This window comes from Chelonia mydas, chromosome 1, assembly GCF_015237465.2.
Source record: "Chelonia mydas isolate rCheMyd1 chromosome 1, rCheMyd1.pri.v2, whole genome shotgun sequence".
Classification (NCBI taxonomy): domain Eukaryota; kingdom Metazoa; phylum Chordata; order Testudines; family Cheloniidae; genus Chelonia; species Chelonia mydas.
The window spans coordinates 161,274,085-161,295,881 of record NC_057849.1 but is presented as its reverse complement, the minus strand read 5'-3'; the positions used below and the strand labels follow the sequence as shown (position 1 = coordinate 161,295,881).

At 41.7% G+C, this 21,797-nt stretch overlaps 1 protein-coding gene and 1 long non-coding RNA gene across 3 annotated transcripts; one reads left to right on the top strand and one right to left on the bottom strand.

Annotated features, from left to right (window-relative positions):
• Positions 1–589: 589 nt before the first annotated feature.
• Positions 590–8,217, bottom strand: ATP5PO (ATP synthase peripheral stalk subunit OSCP). Its single transcript, XM_037904992.2, has 7 exons — positions 7,934–8,217; positions 7,467–7,517; positions 4,147–4,257; positions 3,017–3,146; positions 2,672–2,784; positions 1,125–1,211; positions 590–778 (listed from the first exon to the last, which is right to left on the bottom strand). The coding sequence occupies exons 1-7, from the start codon at positions 8,012–8,014 to the stop codon at positions 665–667; spliced, it is 687 nt and encodes a 228-aa protein (XP_037760920.1). The 5' UTR covers positions 8,015–8,217; the 3' UTR covers positions 590–664.
• A 6,642-nt stretch (positions 8,218–14,859) lies between these two features.
• LOC122461737 lies at positions 14,860–21,487 on the top strand. 2 transcript variants are annotated; one of them, XR_006283879.1, is made up of 4 exons: positions 14,860–17,716; positions 18,170–18,238; positions 18,454–18,519; positions 19,527–21,487. It is a non-coding gene; the product is annotated as an uncharacterized LOC122461737 (long non-coding RNA). The 2 variants fall into 2 exon arrangements; XR_006283878.1 differs by having other exon boundaries at positions 14,860–18,238.
• Positions 21,488–21,797: the final 310 nt, after the last annotated feature.

Below are 21,797 nucleotides of genomic sequence, written 5' to 3'. Positions count from 1 at the left end.
GACAATTGTACTTTCAGTAGTTTAACAGGCAACCTGTATAACAAACAATGTATGATAAACTTAAGTGGATGAGTTTTGGCTGAAACACCTATCAAGTATATAATTTTATGTACTTGGCTGTTGTGAGAACTCATTGATAACGGGTCATTGTTAGACATTTTGTCATGAAGCTGATGGAATGTTAGTTTTCAACTAATGGCTGTTTAAGCATTACACTGTTCCTGTTTTTGAAAACAGACTGACTCATGGAACAGCAAATGTAATCTGGTGGCATTTATAGAGCACTCATCCTTGTAGTGCCCTGTATGAACACTGTTCCTGGATTAAAAGACAGCAGCACTAACTAATGTAGTGCAACTCAATTGTTTGACCAATTGGTCAACTTTTCCAGAAAACGTTCTCCATTGCCTTCCGAGTTACATAGCTAGATTTAGGCCAAGCCCATTTTCCAAACCAAGAGTTACAGGATGGCTAAATAGGGCTCTGTAATTGATGCTCTTTACAACCTAACTTTGGAGAGGTTACTGCAGCTAATGCTGCATTTCAGAGTTAAGTTAATCACCTTACTCTAAACAAACACTACAGCCTATTGAAGGAGAAATATTTTATTGTTTCCATATAATAGATTGATGGGTTTCACCGTGAAAAACAGTTGGATAAGATGTTACACAGTATCTCTCATGATTTTGGTCAGTTTCTGAATCTTGGATTTTGTTGACATGTCAGCATACTTATCCCCAATGCTGACAATCATTCCACCCAGGATTGATGGATCAGTCTAGGAAGAAGAAAAAGTTACACACATCTATTAAATGAAAATCCATTGGCCAAATATTCAATTGTCAATCTTTTCTACGCAGTAAAGAAAAAGTTGTCTAATTAATAGGAATCTTGTTCTTGCAGTTACTATGATGGAAGTTTAGTAGTTATTAAAAATGCCACTGCATTTATAATCAAAAGCAGAGTTTAATATGTATATCAAATTTTACTAAACCAAGAGATTGTAAAATGCGTAAAAAAAATTTAGAATAGATCTTTCAATGAAGTCTGTACCTCAGATCTGCCTGTTGGTTACAGAAATTGCTTCACTTTATGCAATTTATTCACAAGTCATTAGTCCTTACCTTGGTCTCCAATTTCAAGACTTCTCCTTTAGCCAAGAAGCCACTCAAAGCTGTTTTTAATTCAGTGAGGCTGGCCTGATCCAAGGGCTGGGGCAGGGGAATAATAGGAAAAAAAAAATCAAACTACAGAAAATAAAGGGTTGTATTTAAATATCCAATGTCCAAAATACCTGAATTTTCTATTCCCAAGCTTAATACACAAGCTGGAGGAGGGACTAAAGGAAGAAAGAGCAATGAGCGACACTTTTGGGTAATAAACAGTGAACGTGAGAAAGCATAAAAAGTAGCATTTGTTTGGTGTGCCTTGGACCAGTTAGTTTTAGTTCTCCTTAATTACATGAATAGATGTTTCTGATCAGCAAGACAGCTGTGTTTCGGTTACAGAGGGAAGGTTTATTTTCTGCTGCAAACATGTACTAAAGATTGAAGATAGGAAAGATGGTTAAATTACTGAACTGGGACTCTACACGCTGGATTGCAATTCGTAGCTTTGCCACAGGGTTCCTGTATGACCTTGGGCAGTCACCTCAGTTCCTCAGCTACAAAATGGAGAGGATACTTTCCTATCTCATAGGGCTATAGAAAGGATACAGTCAGGAATGTTTGTAAGGCATTCAGCTACTCTGGAGATGGGGACCAGGCTGGAATCAGAGCAGATTTTGCAGAGAACAGCAACAGTTATAGATTCTAGCTGTGCTGCTGGTAAGTTATTAAAAAAAACAAATTGTGACATCAGTGTCTTTAAAAGCCATAAAAGAGCAGGAATGGGCACAAGAGCGGTCATTTTAGCCACAGAAACTTAGTGCATAGACGAGAACTTGTGCACCCAAACACACATGCAAGCCTTTTCATGTGTCCAGTAAGTCATTAACTAGGCTGTTCTTTCAGCACACAACAATGCTAGTGTCTGAAGCTGTGGATGTAGGGAGCGCCGTGTGCTTTGTAAACAAGAAATGGAAGCGTTGAATATATTTAGCCTGGCTAGGAAGCTAATTACAGCCAAGTCCTAGGTTTTCAGAGACTTACTAGGAAAAGTCATTGGCTGGCAACCTAGGAGGAACCAAAACTCTGATAGGACTGGAAGTATTTAGTTACTGCCCACCAGACAAGCTAGTGACTAAGTAAAAATGCAAGATCCACTGGCTCTCCAACCTGAGGCTCAAAACTTGAGCAGCCTCCCACTTCCATTTCCCGCAGACCAAGAACAAAAGGAGCAGGTTTTCCTACCATTTCTGAGAAATTCCTCCTGTGGTTTTCCTCAACCATTTGTCGCTCACAGTTAATTATGTAAGCGCTGGGAAACAACTGAAGTCAGTTAAGGAAAAAAATGCACAACGGTTTTGTTTTCTGGTCAATGGTTGCTGGGGATCTGAAAGCCTGTGTACAAGTAACTTCCATTCAGGTATTGTGGTGAACATACAGTGCTGTTCATTTCTCAAGCATAGCCAAGCTCAACCTCTTCAGGCTGCTTAGAGCAATTAAGCAAAAAAAATTTGCAGCAACCACCAATTAAGCCCAATCCTGCAGTTCTTATGTTTCTAACTTACATTAGCAGTGGTGATTGAGCAGAGCACTTCTCCACGGTATGCACTCATGATCTTTCCAAAAGCAGAAATTACATCTGGAGCCTGTTGCAAACGACCATTTTCAGCAAGCAATTCTGGAAAAAGAGACGTTGCAATGTTTAAACCAAGTTACATATGAAAAATATATCCAATACAAACTGAGTTAAGAATGCAAAAGAGCAAACCACAGCAAATACCAAAATGCTTCAATAGTTTCATTTTACATAGACACTTAAGAAATTAAGACAAAGTAAGTAAGTTTGGTCATGAAAAATTAATATTTGCTAGTGTAATGCTCAGACTATAGTTATATCAATGACTACTTACTCATGAAATTGATGGTGATTGGAGACAATTTCTCTTTTACTAAAACATCACTTATGGTTTTTTGTTTAATTACACTCTTTATATGAGGATTCACGACAACACTAGACAATTTGGGGTCCTTCAAAAGTGTCTAAAAAAGATAAAACATAGGTAACATGATCACCAGTAGAAAACCTTGTGCACCCATTTTTACACGCATCCTTGGACAATGCACAGGTTTACATTAACTAAATGAAGACAAACATGGAAAGTTTCAAAGCAGAGTAGAAACTTCTACAAACTTCTAATAAAAAGCTTCTTATAAATCTTTCCTGACTTACTGAGCTGGATATAGAAGGAGAAAATCCCTCGCGCCCAAAGCATAGAAGAGTATGATGAAAAATCCCAGGGCAGGTCTAAACTACAGAATTACTGCAATATAGTTACGGTGCTCAGAGGTGTAGATTATTCACACCTCTGAACAACGTAATTATACTGACTTAGGTGCTCACGTAGACAGCACTTTGTCAGCAGGAGAGCTTTTTCCCAACATAGCTACCAGCTCTTGCAGAGGTGGATTAATTATACCAGTGGGAGAGCTCTCTTTCGTCAGCGGAGAGCGTCTTCATTAAATCACTACAGTGGTACAGCTGCAGTGTTTTTAGTGTAGACCTGCCCCCAGGAACTAAAAAGCAAGTGAAGATAACCAGAATATGCAAATGTGAAAGTGACAAGTGTAGATTGAAAAAAGCCTCCAAAGGCTACATCTACACTGCAGACTATGGGAGTGTGAAATGTTGTGCTCTAGCTGTTTTGTATGGACATTGCTGGTACAAGCTAAAAAGGTATTTAGTTTGCATTAACATAATCCTCTTTCAAACAGGACTCTTCACATTTTCTATTAAGGCAAGGGCCAGTATTGAGAACTAGACCAGAAAAGCAACAGCATGTGTTTAATACTAATCATATATTCTATATAAAAATGTGATGTTTTTAAATTTGCAATGTTTAGGATTTGTTAAACACAGAGAAATCCCTTCTCTATCATTGAAAAGGGGGGGAAACAGTATAAGAAAAGCCATTTCCACAACACTTAATTTATAGCTTATTTTTAAATTGTTTAGAGAAGTAACTGTACAAGACCTACTTACCGATACTCGACTAAGCTCCTTTTCTACCTGGTCCAGTTTCTTCTGCTTAGAAGCAGCAGAGTAGAGAGCAGTTGCATAGCGACCTTCCAGTCCATAAACCTGGATTGGAGGCTTGAAAAACAGAAGAGTCAAATTAGTGACTCCTAATGCTCAACAGTTACTAACTCAGAGCAGGTTTAACGTCAGGAGATGCACAACTTTCCTCTTGAAAAACAACCTACCCTTAAAGGTTTTGACCTACCACAAATACCAAAAAAAAAGTGAAAAATAAGAGCTTTTAGAAGCCCGCTGTCACCTAGTTGCATTTTTTTGCATATTCATGGGATAGGTGATATGAACAGCTTAGCTCCCTGTGCTTTTTGGATGACATTAAACAAAATACCATGGAGGGCTGCACTCTCTCTGGGGTTAGGCCCCCTGGCTCCACTGCCGCCTGGAACCGTACCTCTGAACCCTCTTTCTCCGTGAGCCCCCTCAGGGAATCCACTCACACTGGACCCACGAGGCCTCCACACCCAGAGGGAGCAATGCCACCCCACAGTGACTCTCAGCCAGCGTAAAACAGAAGGGTTTATTGTATATCTGAACACAGCACAAGCAGTTCTCAGGGCCCTCAAGCCTAGAAAGTCACAGCACTGGGCAACCAGGTGGCTCAGGCTGCTCTCTGCCCCCAGTCCAGAAGTGACCTCCTTCCAGCCAACCACCCTATATCACCTTCCCCACAGCCTCTCCTCCATCCTCCTTCTTCGGTCCCAAGCAAACAGACCACCTGGGCTCTCTCTCTTCCGTCCTTTGTTCCCACTAGCCAGAACCGGCTGCCTTTCTGCCCAATTTTAGTGGAAGGGTCAACTAAACTCCCAACAAAGTCAACAGGAGTTTGATTGGGTCCGACAACAGATAGTGTGTGACAGCTGCTAATTATGTCACTGCACTAAACCAGGATTTTCAAGAGAGACTAGCAATTTTGGGTGCCCATCTTGAAACACCTTGAAGGGCCTTGATTTTCAGAAAGTAGTGAACAACACCTACTATCAGAGTTCGGACCTGTTAATGTGTGTTAAGCTAGTCACACAAAAATCACTGGTCACTTGAAAAAATCTTGACCCCTGTAGATAAGAACGCCTATACTGGGTCAGACCAAAGGTCCATCAAGCCCACGATCCTGTCCTCTGACAGTGGCCAATGGCAGGTGCCCCAAAGGGAATGAACAGACAGGTTATCATCAAGTGATCCATGCCCTGTCACCCAATCCCAGTTTCTGGCAAACAGAGGCTAGGGACACCATTCCTGCCTATCCTGGCTAATAGCCATTGATGGACCTATCTTCCATGAATCTATCTAGCTCCCTTTTGAACCCCGTTATAGTACTGGCCTTCACAACACCCTCTGTCAAGGAGTTCCAGAGGCTGACAGTGTGTTGCGTGAAAAAATACTTTCTTGTGTTTATTTTAAACCTGCTACCTCTTAATTTCATTTGGTGGCCCCTTGTTCTTGTGTTATGAGAAGCAGTAAATAACACTTCCTTATTTACTTTCTCTATACCACTCGTGATTTTATAGACTTCTATCATATCCCTCTTTAGTCGCCTCTTTTCCAAGCTGAAAAGTCCCAGTCGTATTAATCTCTCCTCATACAGAAGCCGTTCTATACCCCTAATCATCTTTGTTGCCCTTTTCTGAACCTTTACCAATTCCAATAAATCTTTTTTGAGATCGGGCGACCACATCTGCACGCAGTATTGAAGGGGTGGGCGTAGGCAATATGATATTTTCTGTCTTATTATCTATCCCTTTCTTGATGCTTCCCAACATTCTGCCCGCATTTTTGACTGCCGCTGCACATTGAGTGGATGATTTCAGAGAATTATCCACAATGACTCCAAGATCTCTTTCTTGAGTGGTGACAGCTAATTTAGACCCCATCACTGTATATGTATAGTTAGGATTATGTTTTCCAATGTGCATTACTTCGCATTTATCAACATTAAATTTCATCTGCCATTTTGTTGCCCAGTCACCCAGTTTTGTGAGATCCTTTTGTAGCTCTTTGAAGTCTGCCTGAGACTTAACTATCTTGAGTACTTCTGTATATCTGCAAATTTTGCCACCTCACTGTTTACCTCTTTTTCCAGAACATTTATGAATATGTTAAATAGGACTGGGCCCAGTACAGATCCCTGGAGGACACCACTATTTACCTCTCTCCATTCTGAGAGCCGACCATTTATTCCTACCCTGTGTTTCCTATCTTTTAACCAGTTACCAATCCATGAGAGAACCTTCCCTCTTATCCCATGACTGCTTATTTTGCTTAAGAGCCTTTGGTGAGGGACCTTGTCAAAGGCTTTCTGAAAATCCAAATACACTATATCCACTGGATCTCCTTTGTCCGCATGCTTGTAATAAACTATTAAAAATAATAAAATAAAATATTTAACTCCCTTTTCTCAATAGCTCTTTGGGATGCTTTTGGTTTGATCATTAAGTTTAACTTCCTATTGAGCTTCTCATATTTAAAACAATATGAATTAGTTACAGTGTTAAAAAGGTTGTAGCGGTCTTGTTGTCACTCAAATCACTTTAAGCAGGAAGCCCTGGTAAAAAGCTTTTACCACCTTTAAAAGGAATTCCTGCTTTGATAGAAGAGACTTATTTCTCTTACTGCTGCTACACTGGAAGCTACAGAGACGCAGCGAACCTGTCCTGGTACTGGACGTACGGGATAGGACTAAGGGGGTAGCACTGAGAAAAAGGATCTGTTGTCATACCCCATGCCAAAGGATAGGGCAGGTGAAATTCATGCAAACTAACTGTACAGGAAATCAACAAAAATGAAAAGCTAAGAACTGGCAAATACTTCAGGCATTCTTCCACATATCAGCACTACAAGAAGAACTGAAACAAAAATAACCAGCTTGAAAAGAACACATTTGCATCATTAAGTAACCTACAGACATTCCAATTAAATAAAATTACTATTGCAGTATGCAAACATGTAATCAAGGGGCTTAAATCTGTTCCAGAAGAGATGCCTCAATTAACTGCAGCTTGTGGTTTTTCAGGTAAATGAGGCAGAGACACTCCTGGGACTCTCACTCTGTGCACAGACACAGCCAAACCAGCACACGCTGAACCAACAATACCGCACTTGTGCCTCCTGGGAAGCTAAGTTAAGGGGTCTGGATAGTTGAAGACGTTATCACACCTGCCTAGGAACAGTAAAGCCCGGGCATAACAGTAGAGGACAAATAGCCAACATAAGCCCGTTGAAATTGCCCCGGGAAACTCCCTGCGCGACCAAACCCCTGTCGGCGACCCTACCTTTACCAGCTGGGACGCGGGCCGGGCCAGGGAGGTGCTGAAGAAGCGCAGCTAGAAGAAAAGAGGGCGGGGGGGAGGAGGGGTTAACGGGTAATTTTCCGCAGTGAGGACGTGAGCCGGGAGGAAAAACACCCGCGAGCCGGCGCCGGGGCGGGTCCCGGGTCGCTCAGAGCAGGGGGCGTCTCACCATCGCTTGGGCCACGGGCGACCCCCCCGAGCCGCTTTTCGGGCCCGAGCGAGCCTCGCGCTCACAAGCCGGCCCCGCTCGGCCCGGCCGGGCGCCCCAGCAAGGAGAGAACCCAGGAGTCCGGGACCCCCCCGCCCCCCACCAGGGGTTCCCCGGGCCCGGCTCGCGGGAGGCGGGCAGCGGCCGCCGGGCCCGGCCGAGGAGCCCATGGACCCCGGGGCGGTGAGGCCCGGCCCCTTCCCGCTCGGGTCCCCGCGAGCCCGGAGCCGCTGTCGGTCACCTTCCCCGGGAGCCCCGCGGCCGCCGCCATAGTCTCCTGCTGCTGTAGGTCAAACCTCGCTCGCCGGCGGCTAGGACGCATGCGCAGTACTACACCGACACCCCTCCCCGCCGCGGGGCACGCTGGGAAAGCGAGTCCTGGGGCCCCGCCCCCTCCTGGGGATTGTAGTTTGTCAGCGAGCGCTGCCGCCACCGCACTGGGGTTGGGAGGTGGGGGGGGCGGAAGGGACGGGACGGGACGGGACGGGACGTGACGCAAAGCGGTGGGCGGAAACAGCCTCAGTCCTGGGCACCATGAGTCCGGGCCCCCGGGAACGTGAGCTGGACCCGGAACCCCCGGACGTTCTCACCCCGCCAGCGTGGCGTAGCAACGGCTCCTCGACGGAACGTTCTGCTTGGGTTGTACTGAGCGTGCGCCCATCGACTGAGCATGCTCCGTGGCAGCAGTTGAAGCCGCTGCCCTCGCCCTGCCCTTACTCGGACTCAGCTTCCACTGCCAGGGCTTTACAGCAGGGGGTGGGAGCTGAGCCCTGCGGGAGAACAGAAGAGCGGCCATAGGGCGTCAGACTGAAGGCCCATCCAGCCCAGTATCCTGTCTTCAGACAGTGGCCAAGGCCAGGTGCCCCAGAGGGCATGAACAGAACCATAATCATCAAGTGATCCATCCCCGTCGCCCATTCCCAGCTTCTGGCAAACAGAGGCTAGGGACGCCATCCCTGCCCGTCCTGGCCAATAGGCATGGATGGACCTGTCCTCCACGAACTTACCTAATTCTTTTTTTGACCCCTGTTATGGTCTTGGCCCTCACAACCTCCTCTGGCAAGGAGTTCCACCGGTTGGCTGTTTGCTGTGTAAAGAAATACTTCCTTTTGTTTGTTTTAAACCTGCTGCTTATTAATTTCATTTGGTGACCCCTAGTTCTTGTGTTATGAGAAGTAGTAAACAACGCTTCCTTATCTACACCACGTTCTTTACACCAGTCATGATTTTATGGACCTCAGTCATGTCTCCCCTTAGCCGCCTCTTTTCCAAGCTGAAAAGTCCCAGTCTTATTAATCTCTCCTCATACGGAAGCCATTCCATACCCCGAATCATTTTTGTTGCCGTTTTCTGAACCTTTTCCAATTCCAATATATCTTTTTTGAGATGGGACGACCACATCTGCGCACAGTATTCAAGGTAAAAAGAAAAGGAGTACTTGTGGCACCTTAGAGACTAACCAATTTATTTGAGCATAAGCTTTCGTGAGCTACAGCTCACTTCATCGGATGCATACTGTGGAAAGTATAGAAGATCTTTTTATACACACAAAGCATGAAAAAATGGGACCTACTCTCCTGTTGGTAATAGCTTATCTAAAGTGATCATTCTCCTTACAATGTGTATGATAATCAAGGTGGGCCATTTCCAGGACAAATCCAGGGTTTAACAAGAACGTCTGAGGAGGGGGGAGCGGGAGGGGTAGGAAAAAACAAGGGGAAATAGGTTACTTTGCATAATGACTTAGCCACTCCCAGTCTCTATTCAAGCCTAAGTTAATTGGCTAACCTGGTGGCTAAACTTTGTGACTTTGTCCTTACCCATAACTATTTTACATTTGGGGACAATGTATACCTTCAAATCAGCGGCACTGCTATGGGTACCCACATGGCCCCACAGTATGCCAATATTTTTATGGCTGACTTAGAACAACGCTTCCTCAGCTCACGTCCCCTAACGCCCCTACTCTACTTGCGCTATATTGATGATATCTTCATCATCTGGACCCACGGAAAAGAAGCCCTTGAGGAATTCCACCATGATTTCAACAATTTCCATCCCACCATCAACCTCAGTCTGGTCCAGTCCACACAAGAGATCCACTTCCTGGACACTACAGTGCTAATAAATTATGGTCACATAAACACCACCCTATACCGGAAACCTACTGACCGCTATTCCTACCTACATGCCTCCAGCTTTCACCCTGACCACACCACACGATCCATTTTCTACAGCCAAGCTCTGCGATACAACCGCATTTGCTCCAACCCCTCAGACAGAGACAAACACCTACAAGATCTCTAGCAAGCATTCTTACAACTACAATACCCACCTGCGGAAGTGAAGAAACAGATTGATAGAGCCAGAAGAGTTCCCAGAAGTCACCTACTACAGGACAGGCCTAACAAAGAAAATAACAGAACGCCACTAGCCGTCACCTTCAGCCCCCAACTAAACCCCCCACCCCCCAACGCATCATTAAGGATCTACAACCTATCCTGAAGGATGACCCAACACTCTCACAAATCTTGGGAGACAGGCCAGTCCATGCCTACAGACAGCCCCCCAACCTGAAGCAAATACTCACCAGCAACCACATACCACACAATAGAACCACTAACCCAGGAACCTATCCTTGCAACAAAGCCCGTTGCCAACTATGCCCACATATCTATTCAGGGGACACCATCACAGGGCCTAATAACATCAGCCACGCTATCAGAGGCTCGTTCACCTGCACATCCACCAATGTGATATATGCCATCATGTGCCAGCAATGCCCTCTGCCATGTACATTGGTCAAACTGGACAGTCTCTACGTAAAAGAATAAATGGACACAAATCAGATGTCAAGAATTATAACATTCATAAACCAGTCGGAGAACACTTCAATCTCTCTGGTCATGCGATTACAGACATGAAAGTTGCGATATTACAACAAAAAAACTTCAAAACCAGACTCCAGCGAGAGACTGTTGAATTGGAATTCATTTGCAAATTGGATACAATTAACTTAGGCTTGAATAGAGACTGGGAGTGGCTAAGTCATTATGCAAGGTAACCTATTTCCCCTTGTTTTTTCCTACACCTCCCTCCCACCCGACGTTCTTGTTAAACCCTGGATTTGTGCTGGAAATGGTCCACCTTGATTATCGTACACATTGTAAGGAGAGTGATCACTTTAGATAAGCTATTACCAGCAGGAGAGTGGGGTGGGGGGAGAGAAAACCTTTTGTAGTGGTAAACACCCATTTTTTCATGGTTTGTGTGTATAAAAAGATCTTCGATACTTTCCATAGTATGCATCCGGTGAAGTGAGCTGTAGCTCACGAAAGCTTATGCTCAAATAAATTGGTTAGTCTCTAAGGTGCCACAAGTATTCCTTTTCTTTTTGCGAATACAAACTAACACGGCTGTTACTCTGAAAAGTATTCAAGGTGTAGGCGTACCATGGATTTATACAGATTTAACCTGGTATTTTCTGTCCTATTATCTATCCCTTTCTTAATTGTCCATCCTCATTGTCTACCATCTCTGACAGAAGCATGGAACCTACACATCTCTGCACTATTGTCATGAGCATTGCAAGCCAGGATGTGCCATCCTGCAGTATTAGCTGAGCCTCAAGAATAGACATAGGGGAGATGATTCCATGTTGAACAGATTGCTGTGGGACACAGCAACAACCAGTTCAACCTATTGGTGACATTCACGGAGCAGTTGCAGATGGTGGAGTACTGGTTCTGGGCCCAAGAAACAAGTTTCAAGTGGTGGGATCGCATTGTTTGTAATGAGCAGTGCCTGCAGAACTTTTGGATGCTCAAGGCCACATTCCTGGATCTGTGTGCTGACCTCATCAAAATGAGAGCTGCACTGACAGTGGAGAAGCAAATATAGATTACACTGCGGAAACTAGCAACACCAGATTGCTACCGGTCAGTCAGAGGTCTCTCAATTAAATACAAGTTGGAATGGATTTCTTTATTATAAGTAAACGCATATTGTAAGAGACCATTCCATGTTCAGTGGCCTGTTACACTTCTCCAGTCAGAAGAGAACAAAGCAGTGTTAGTGGGTTACAGAATGTTGTCTTTTACAACTTTCTTAAGTTACCATAGCAATATTTGTGAGTTGATGATTGCGATAGCCCCAATGGCAGAGGTCCCCAAAGTGTGGGGCATGCCCCCCCCGGGGGGCATGGAGGACCATCCAGGGTGGTGGGGGGCTGTGCAGCAGAACTGGGCCAGCCGGGGGGGTGGGGGGGGGGGAGTGCCACCCAGTCCCTCCCTGCCCCCAGCTCTGCTCCAGTCCGGCCCCCAGTCGTGTCCCTGGCTCCCAGCCCCGTGTGCACCCCACCCTGTCCCCAGCCTTGGCTGCTGGCCGCAGCTCCGTTCCTGGCCTGTGGGCAAGGCTGGGAGTGGAGCTGCACTTGGCCGCAGGCCCAGCTTCAGGCCCCCACCACAGCCCGGCTTCAGCTCTGCTCCCGCTCCCAGCTGCGGCCCTGGCCCCCTTACCTCCTCTGCATTCTCCCATCCCCAGAGCCAAGGCCGCACTCCCGGCCCTGGCTCAGGGTGGCTGGGGGCAGACAGGGGTAAGGGGAGCGTGTCCCTCAAAAGTTTGGGGACCGCTGCCCAAAGGTGTGAGGACACATGTGGGATGATTTAACTGGGAATTGGTCCTGCTTCGAGCAGGGGGTTGGACTAGATGACCTTCTGGGGTCCCTTCCAACCCTGATATTCTATGATTCTATGACACAGTCTGATAGGCTGCAAGAAAGATGTTTTCAACTCACTTATAACTCTGTGATGTTGTGTGTCTTTACGTGTGCAGAGTGCAGGACTATCAGTATCCCCAGAAACATCCAGAAGTAGGGTGTGGCAGTTATTAAATATGCTTTTTTTTTTTGTATTTGCATAGACAGTTTTTGTTGTGGGCAATCCATCTGGCAGGTCACGATAGCTGAGCCAATCAGGTCTCAAGGGGGGAAATGTTATGAAGAAATCATCGTAACACAGCCATGTCACATTAGTGGCTCTTTTTCCATGCAGGAGCAAGCACATGTCTGCTGCGAGGTCTGCATTTGGTGCTAAGACTGAAGAATTTTGAAAAGAAGGAGGAGCTGATGTTGCTATCAACAATTGAAGAAGCCAGATGTGTACAGTATATATTATGTCCACATTTTACAGACATAGGCCTTTTCCTCGCTGCTAAAAAAGTTTGATTTTTTTATCACCTTGCAGTAACAAAGGTGTTTGAGCTATTCTGAAGTAACAACACAATGAGGCCAAGGCACTGGAGTTTTAGCGGTGAGGGAAAAGGCTCAAGAAAATGTCTCAAAAATAAGATCAGAGAGCAATGCACTGACATGCATGCGCCACGGTACAGAAGTGTAATTTTTGTGTTGAAACCTTGTGTACAATGACAAAAGGGGGAAGACTGTATAAAGCACAAAGGTAGATTTTCTGCCTATTAGCTTGTTTTCAAAGGGAATTCATAAGTATTTCAAATACTATTTATAATGCTTTACCCCAGTTTCAATGTTTTCTTTGCTAGTAAACTGTATGACCTTCTCTGCAATGGAAAGGGAACAATAAAAAAAATACTCAGACTTTCATTCTGGGTTCTACATACAATAACCCTGAAATTCAACTCTGTAGAATGCTTTCTAAAAAGTCCTGAAAACACAGAAATGTGGGCTTGGTCCTCTGTGCTCCAAAAAGTTGTTTTTTTAGCCAGTGTTATGTAATAGGTATTGTGATAAATAGGCAGCTTGTCATACAGTTAAAGTGTCACTTATGCTTTTCTGAGCTATAAACATCATGGACTTAAGTTACTTTAATTTTACTATGAGATAACATAGGGTTGGTGAACCCATACAAGAGTGCACTGTTGACCTTGCTTACTTACCTTGTGGTGAACACCTGAAGTGTCTCCACTTACCATTCTCCAGTGAGATAACTATCCTGCATGACCACTTCTCCTTCAGCATTTATAATGAATCTATGATTTGAAAATATCTGATAATTGCTTAAGTGCAACACTTGATGTCACCATCATGTTTCCATCTTCTCTGATTAGCAGAGGGACACTTTTCCATGCTGCAAAAGGAAGAAAGGTTGTCATTGTGCACACTATGTAAAAAGCCCTACAGCTCTTTGAACAGTATCATGACTGTCCACGGTGTGGCTATCAAGAAGTAGTCAAAAGGGGAATTGTGCTGACCTCAAGATACTATTAGCCAGGGATGATAAAAGACATTGCAGATTGGGTATGTAAATTAATGAAATGAAATCCTGAAATATGTAGTTTAAATCGAAATACAAATTTGAAATTTACAATGCAAAGAATGATATACATTTGGTGTGAAAATGTAAATTCTGTTCCCTTGCAATAATATTTTCATACATGAATGTTAATGTCATCATATTATTCCGTCCAAACTAGGTTGAATGATGTCTGCATTGCCAAAAAGTGAGAAAGGAATTAAATCTGGATATCACCTTGAAAAGCATAAAGGTGAATTTTGGATTCTGAGACATCTACAACAATCTTCTGAAATTTCTTTTACATCCTTTCCATTGTCAATGCATTAGGAATGTTCTTAGCGCACACTGCATATACATGATATAAAGTCTTATTCACTTCCTTAAAAAGCAGTAAGAAATCTTTGAAAGAGAGAGTCAAAGATCATTATTTATTGTAGTGGGGTGGCTGCTCCACTCCAGGAGAGCAGGGGTTAAAAGCAGTCCTTGGAGAGGGCTGTGGCTGGGACCCAACTAGAAAAGGGGTTAAGAGTAGCTAGAGTTGGGGCCACACCCTGTCAGGCCACAGCTGGCCCTGATCTGAGGGCTAAAAGGAGGAGCTGGGTCAGGCTCACTCCAGCCTTAGCCTGAGAAGGACCTAGTTGCCTGGGAGAGACAGGAAGCAGAACAGTGCTGGGGAAGGGTAGGCAGAGCTGGGGAGCTCTGGGCTGGCAAGTCACCAGGCTAAGGCCTTGCTGAAAGCCAAAGGAGGTATTGGGGCTGCAGGGAGACAGCTGAGCCAAGAAAGGAGGCAGGTCCAATGATGAGTGGCCATTACAGACTGTAGTTTTCCCCAGAGAAAGGGGACTATATGATGACTGGCAGTAGCCACTGAGACAAGGTGGGTATAGGGGACTGGGGTTCCCTTGGGAGGGGAGACCCAGAGTGTGGGGGTACTGCTGTGGGCAGAACCCCAAGGTAAAGGGCACCGGGGTCCAGGAATAACATGGGGGCCTGAGGCAGGAGAGATGCCAGACAGCAGGGGGTGCTCCAAGTGCTGGAATTGAGCTATCTCCTGGATGACCACCGGGAGACGCCGCAGCGGTGAGTCTGCGACCTGTTATGTTTAGCATATCCATTTTTATTATTGCTACACCGTGAAGCCTTGAATTTGTAACAATGAGTTCAATGCGTATGCATGGCACAACAGTGCAGCAATGACCTCTATTGCTCCTTGCACTGGCATGGCATATTTCTGCAGGTTTATTCTTGTATCATTTTTCCTACCCTTATTCCTGTATTTCTTTTTTGTTTTGTTCTTGTTTTTTTGTTTTTTTTTTAAATGGAAATTAGATTCTGATTGTGTAGTTGTGGAAACCACATTACAGTATTTACTCTGCTTACTACATATGGGCTTATTGAGAAATTAATAAGCGAGATCCAAAGTATGACTGTAAGTGGTACCTTTGCATATAGGTCAGTCAGCCCTGGGAATTGGCGGGAATGGATTTAATAGAGCCATTATCAACAACAAATAAGGGATACCAGTATATACTGACAGCCACAGATTATTTTATAAGATGGGTGGAAGCATTTCCCCTCTGAAACAAGTCAGCATATGAGGTGGGAAAGAAAATGTGCAAAGCTATTATTCGATTTGAATGTCGACAGTGGATACTGTCAGATTGCGGTTCTGAATTCAATAATAAAGTAAAAACTTATTTTTGAGGTGATTTTTTTTTTTTTTTAATTATTTCTTCAACCACACTATCAGGTAACAAATAGTTGAGGGTGAATATTAGCTTCATTGCCCTTGTGGGGTTTTGGGTTTTTTTAATATAAATTGTTGATGATGTTTTCTGAACACCCATTCTACTTTTTACAAACCCTGTGGTTGGTCACCCCATCAGGGTTGCTATAAACGTTTTTTGGTGTCTTCTTACTCACCCCCAAAAAAACCCCCAACATATTATTCCAGGTAATAATACTAAAATATGGGATAGTAAACCACAGTAATTACAGCTAAAATCAATGGCAAATTGACATACATATAGACCTGTCCAAAGGCAAGTTTATGGCATAATTTATTTTCTTTCAGTTGACCTGGATATTTGCAAAAAAAAAAAAAAAAAAAAAAAAATTGGATTAGAATGTAGTTTCACCAGACCATTCACAAACCAATAGATTTGATGGATTGGTTTGTGTTTTCATCCAAAGGTAATTTTAGGGTGGGAAAATTACAGTAGTAAAGGCAAGTAGAATGCATCATGCCAGAAGCTGCAAATTGGTTCTAAATCTTCAAAGTCAACTACATTGCAAGTCTTTTTACCATATCATATGTAAAATGAAAAATAATCATATCAATGCACTGTGATGGTCTCCTCCTTATGCCTTTTTGATTCCATATAATCTGTATCAGTCAAGACATTGTTTACTTTTTTTCCGCACAAACTAATCAATCACCATTTGTTACAGAGCATTGCAGAAGTTGGCTGATAACACTGGAAGTAATTGGTATGAATTTCTTGATGACATTTTTGTTTTTTTGTGATCTAAACCAAACATGACAACAAAAAGTCACCCTTTTGACTACTGTATGCCTTGGAAGTAAAATTTCTAGACCAAGTCTCAGAAAATTACACAGTAATTGTAGTTAAATACCATCAGCTTTTATGTAAAGAATCAAAGAATAACATATTCTCTTCATAAACCCCTTCTCCATTTGTTTACAAAGCCACCAATTTTCAAGGAACTTGCTGAACAATACTACAAAGAGTACAGCATAAATTTGAAATCTAGAAAGGATGCTGACATTGCACTGGCTCCTAGTAATATTTCTAAAGCACAAGAAATACACCAAATGCAATACGCTAGAAGAAAGTTATAAATATGGGAACATAACATTTGAGGTTGGGGACTGTATTATGTTACTGAATGACAGAAAGAGAACAAGAAAGGAAGGTCCGCTGCAACCTACCTATCATGGACCATACAAAATTACCATTTTTGTAGGTAAGAGTTAAACTGGAAACCATCCAGGGAAACTTTTAGAATCTGTGTATAGTATCTTCCACTTAAAATCCTTTAAAGAGCCACCAACATTAGGGTGCTGAAAACAGATCACAGGAAAACATGGAAATGGAGACTGCTGTGGATGACATTGAAAAAAGTTCCCTTAGAAGAGATTGGAAAAATGGGTAGTGATGTACCTCACAAGCCTCATGACAGCAGAATGATCAACATGGAGGTTACGGACTCGGAAGAAGAGGTGTGTGTAGGGGAAGAAGTTGCAAGCAATGATTCAAGTGGTGTTGATAACCTGCTTATGGAAGATGGGGAAGACACACTATGGTTTCTCAAAGGTAATTGCTTACTACACTTTTTTTATTTTATTTTTTTTTAAATAACCATTTACATTTATGAAGTATGTTAAAAAAATTTAATGTGAAAATGGCAGCATTCACTATGGTAAAACAGAAAAATGAAACTGTATTACCGTGCTTGTAATATGTATTTTTTTTCTAGTAAAACTTGTACAGACCCACAAGGTTACACTGAGACTGGAGGCCAAGGTGAGAAAAATCAGTTTGTATGACTTTTCATTTCATGGCCTGAAGCCAAGAAGCTGGCTGGGTGACTAGGTAAATTTAACTAGCAGTAAACTTGGGTGGTGACTGGATTGATTCGTCAAATATTTTTGAAATTTTTAACGATTCTTTCATCTGTTGTAGGTTGTTGATACATATTTTTGTTATGTGATCGAGAAAGCAAGTGGAATGGTAGGCCACTTATTGTGATGCTACATGGAAATATCAATAATTAAACCATCAAATGAATATGTGGTAAAACATATTTAAGTCCAGATAGCCTAGAAGTGTGAATATAAACCTCTAATTGAAGCATTTTGCTGTAGTTACTGCTGCCAAATATACTCAAAAGTATTTTGAAGTGTATATACCTGAGATACAGTCTTTCTCATGTTGAAGGCCACCTTAGTTTTGCTATACAGTTCAGTGAGGCCATGACTTCAACAGTGGTTTGGACACTGGTTAGTCAGCTTTTAAAGTAAGTCAGAGCATATGGGGGTCTTAAAAATAAAAGGTTTTTAATCCATCTTATGTAACTTATTTGTAACCATACAGATCCCTTCCATGTATGTATCTATGAACTACATCACGTTCTTCGTGTGTCACAACGATTGATCCATTAAAAACTTGCTTGTATGTCAGCAGGTATGAGCCATCTTTTCGGTAGTTTCCACTAGCCTTCTGTCAGGCGGAGCAACACAAATGCCACTGAAGGTAAATGTTAACAAGTTTTCATGCCCAACATGAGCAAAGCACACTTTCATTAAGTCAGTTAAACACTTTCTTAAGAAACAGTAAATACAATGCTATGTTGGGGAATGAGTAATAGTAAACGTACTGAAATTGGGAAATGCAGTATAATCTACATTGCATTGTTTGCTTCATTGCAAGTATAACTGCATTTTTAATTCTTCTTCCAATGAACACAGAGTGGAATTATGCAGCGTGATATATTATTGCTTCCTTTCAACACATAAAATCAGTGGGTTATTGTGGTAAGATGTTTTCCATTGTTATGCTTTGGGATTGTCTACACTAAATGTAGTACTACATAACCGGATTCAAACACAACTATGTAGCAGTGATATAAAATCCTGTACTGTGGGTTTTCAATAAGTTTAACACATACAAATGGAATGTCAATGGAAGCCTTGAAATTCTGAGGACTGCAGTTTAAAAAACTAAAATACTAGTGTGAATGTTATGTTGGTAATGTAAATTTAAAGAATATAGTCTAGTGTTTTTAATCAAGAAATTCACACTGATTTTTCTCTTGTGTTAGTGAGACATTACAAATGAGAATATCTGCATGCAACACTTTGAAAAATCATTATAAAATTATCATATTACCAATAACGTGTATGTATTTATACTTACAGATAACATTAATGGAAACCAAAGAATTGTTGTTTGACCCCTTGTGTGATGCGACAACATAGGAAAGAACCTTCCTGAGGAATTGGTGGTCTTGTTTGTTTTTTTAGATACATTTATTGAAAATAGTGTTAGTGTGAAACTACATGTAAACTATGAAAATAAGTAAGAATGCTGAGAATAATATCTTCCTGATAGCTACAAAGAAAAATGGAAACAGAATGTACTTGTACTCACTGTGCTTAATAATAAACATTGAGGGAACTTGTGCAATTTGAGCATGGCTAACTACTTCATTGAACGTGGGCACAAAACACTAGCATTTAGCATGAGTGAGAAGGTGGTGTTAGTAACATGGGCCATACCATGTCAAGATATATAAGACTGATACGATAATATGAAACCCAGTGTTTATATATGAGCATTAAATCATTGCAACCATTCATTAAATAGAAAAAGGATTAGTTCCGATGAAGTGAGCTGTAGCTCACGAAAGCTTATGCTCAAATAAATTTGTTAGTCTCTAAGGTGCCACAAGTACTCCTTTTTCTTTAAACATCTACAGGCGCTGTAAGAAAAAGTGAAACCCACTTATACAGTCAGCTACTGTACTCCCTACAAATTTCAGATCCTTCATCTACCAAGTAACTGGAAAATCCACAATGGAACTCTGGAAAACATTGTGGAACACAAGAGACAAACTGATGGGCACAACTGTGTGGACCACTCATCATTATTATTTGTTAATGATGTGTAATTATGATGGGTTTTCTAATTAGAAGTGTTATTAGTTTGCAGAAATGTATTTACAGCATAAAGACCTCAGTACTGTAGAAACCACATGAGGTTCTAACTAGGTTTAGAAGAAAAATTAGCAATTATTTTAATGAAAGAGTCAGGTAATAACTTTGTTACATATACCTAGTGAGCCCGTAGAATATGGGAAGATAACAGGAAGAGTGGAATAATGTTATATCACAAACAGTTATCTTAATACACCTACAGTGGGGTATATCACAGGTTTGGCTCTGCAATGATGACTCTGTATGAATAATTTCTATAAGTACTGAAAAGTGTGTGTGTGTGTGGGGGGTAAATAGTTGATAGAGCAGTGAAATCTAAGTGGATGTCTTTATATCCGCCAGCAGTAAACTAAGAGTTTGAGAAACATAGATTAGGGTACTGATATAATTTAAAATGACCCCTCCCCCTCCCCCCCACAAAAGAAATATTTGTAAACCAGTTAATTGAAATTGACTTTAAATAGAAATCTTGAGTTTATTCATTAGAGTTTTGGTCCTAACATATTTTAGTACTGTACATTGATTGACTTTTCAGAGAACATGGAGTACGGCAACTTTGTCACTTGCAAAAAAGAAAATGAAGGTTGCATGATAAGAAACTAAAAATTCTGAGGAAAAAAACACCATATGTTGGAGCAGATAAGTAAGCAGAATGATTTATAGTACAAGAACAAAAGTCATGGCCTGAGATCTAGCCAGTTACATATAGACCCAACATAATAACCTGCCTTAGGATCAGGATTCTTGTAGTAATTCCACAGTAGTGAATATTTCCACTGCTGCTGATAGCCATATCTTGGCTAATTATATTGTTCAAGGAATATTTTTAAATGTTATGAGTTAATTGAAATTATATTTAGCATTATTCTGTGATTTCATTTTCTCATCTATTACTTATCAGAAATCCAGTGTGACTCTTGTAAGAGGTGAGCACATGTCTCCTGCCTTTCAGAGGGAACCAATGAGGAGAACCCAATTAAGAGGAAAAAAATACAGCTGCAAAAAGTGTGCATAGGTCAGATGTTTACAAAAAATGTAATTTGTTTTGTGAAGAGAAATATTTTGGCTTTCCTGGAATAACACAACTGGAATATAAATGAGTAATAGAGAACTTTAATTTCACTAAAGAAAAGTGTTAAGTGTATTTATAAACATGCTTAGATGCTTTTTTTTTTTTTTTTTAAATGTTGAAATGAAAAATAAACAATTCTTGTTTACATAGCTTGTTATAATAAAGCTTTTAAATTTTGAAAAATACCTCTTTGCCTACACTTACAGTGGCGATTTTGTCATACTCTGGTCCAGGGGTAGCTAATTGTGATGGACCATTGATACCCTCTTCAAATTTGCTATCCCTGGACCAGAGGATGACAAGAGTGAGAGGTAGCAAATTGTGTACTCAGCAATTCTGGATCTTGGTGTATGGAGATTGGAAAAAATAAGGGATTTTCCATGTAATAAAAGAACTGCTGGCAACCCTACCTATAATTCTCAGCATGCAGGAGCTGGGCTGTCAGTTAGAGCCCTCCAGCAGGACTGAGGTCCCGCAGGACCTGCTTCCATAATAGTGGGAGTGGGTAAAATCTACTTTGTTGTGGGGGGGATTGGGTGTGCGCCCCCCCCCCCAAAAAAAAAAAACAAAAAAAAAACCCAGCCTGTGGTAATTTGCAGGAAAACAAATAGAATTTAAGCAATGTAAAACAAGCTTTCCACCATTTATTTTTTTTAAAAATAAATGTTTTAATACTTTAAGCAAGGGATAGAAAGAGATTTGATGTCTATTATAACAGTGTTTATTAAAAAAAAAAAAACTTTAAACATGGTTTAAGCAAAATTTGTTTTTTTAGTGGTAAAATTGTGTCTGAATTCTGTTCATATATATATATATTAAACAACCTTTTGTGTTTTTTTTAATTTTTTTTTAATTTTTTTTTTTTTTTAGTAGCATGGGGGGGATCTAAGGTTTTTGTTAATGGGAGTAAGCTAAAAATACAAGAAACAATGCAGGTGGGAGTGGGTACTGCAGAGTGGGACAGGAGTAGAATTAAAAAATGATCCCATGTAAGGCTCTATTATAACTCAAACGCCAAATACGG

What these genes read in the sequence shown, in the direction of transcription:
- ATP5PO (XM_037904992.2), bottom strand. Translation starts at nt 8,014, where the DNA reads ATGCGTCCTAGCCGCCGGCGAGCGAGGTTTGACCTACAGCAGCAGGAG. An exon ending in GCTCAATCACCACTGCTAAT is followed by an intron (nt 1,212 to 2,671) that starts GTAAGTTAGAAA and finishes CCCCTGCCCCAG; the next exon opens with CCCTTGGATCAGGCCAGCCT. An exon ending in TCTTGAAATTGGAGACCAAG is followed by an intron (nt 779 to 1,124) that starts GTAAGGACTAAT and finishes TCTTCTTCCTAG; the next exon opens with ACTGATCCATCAATCCTGGG.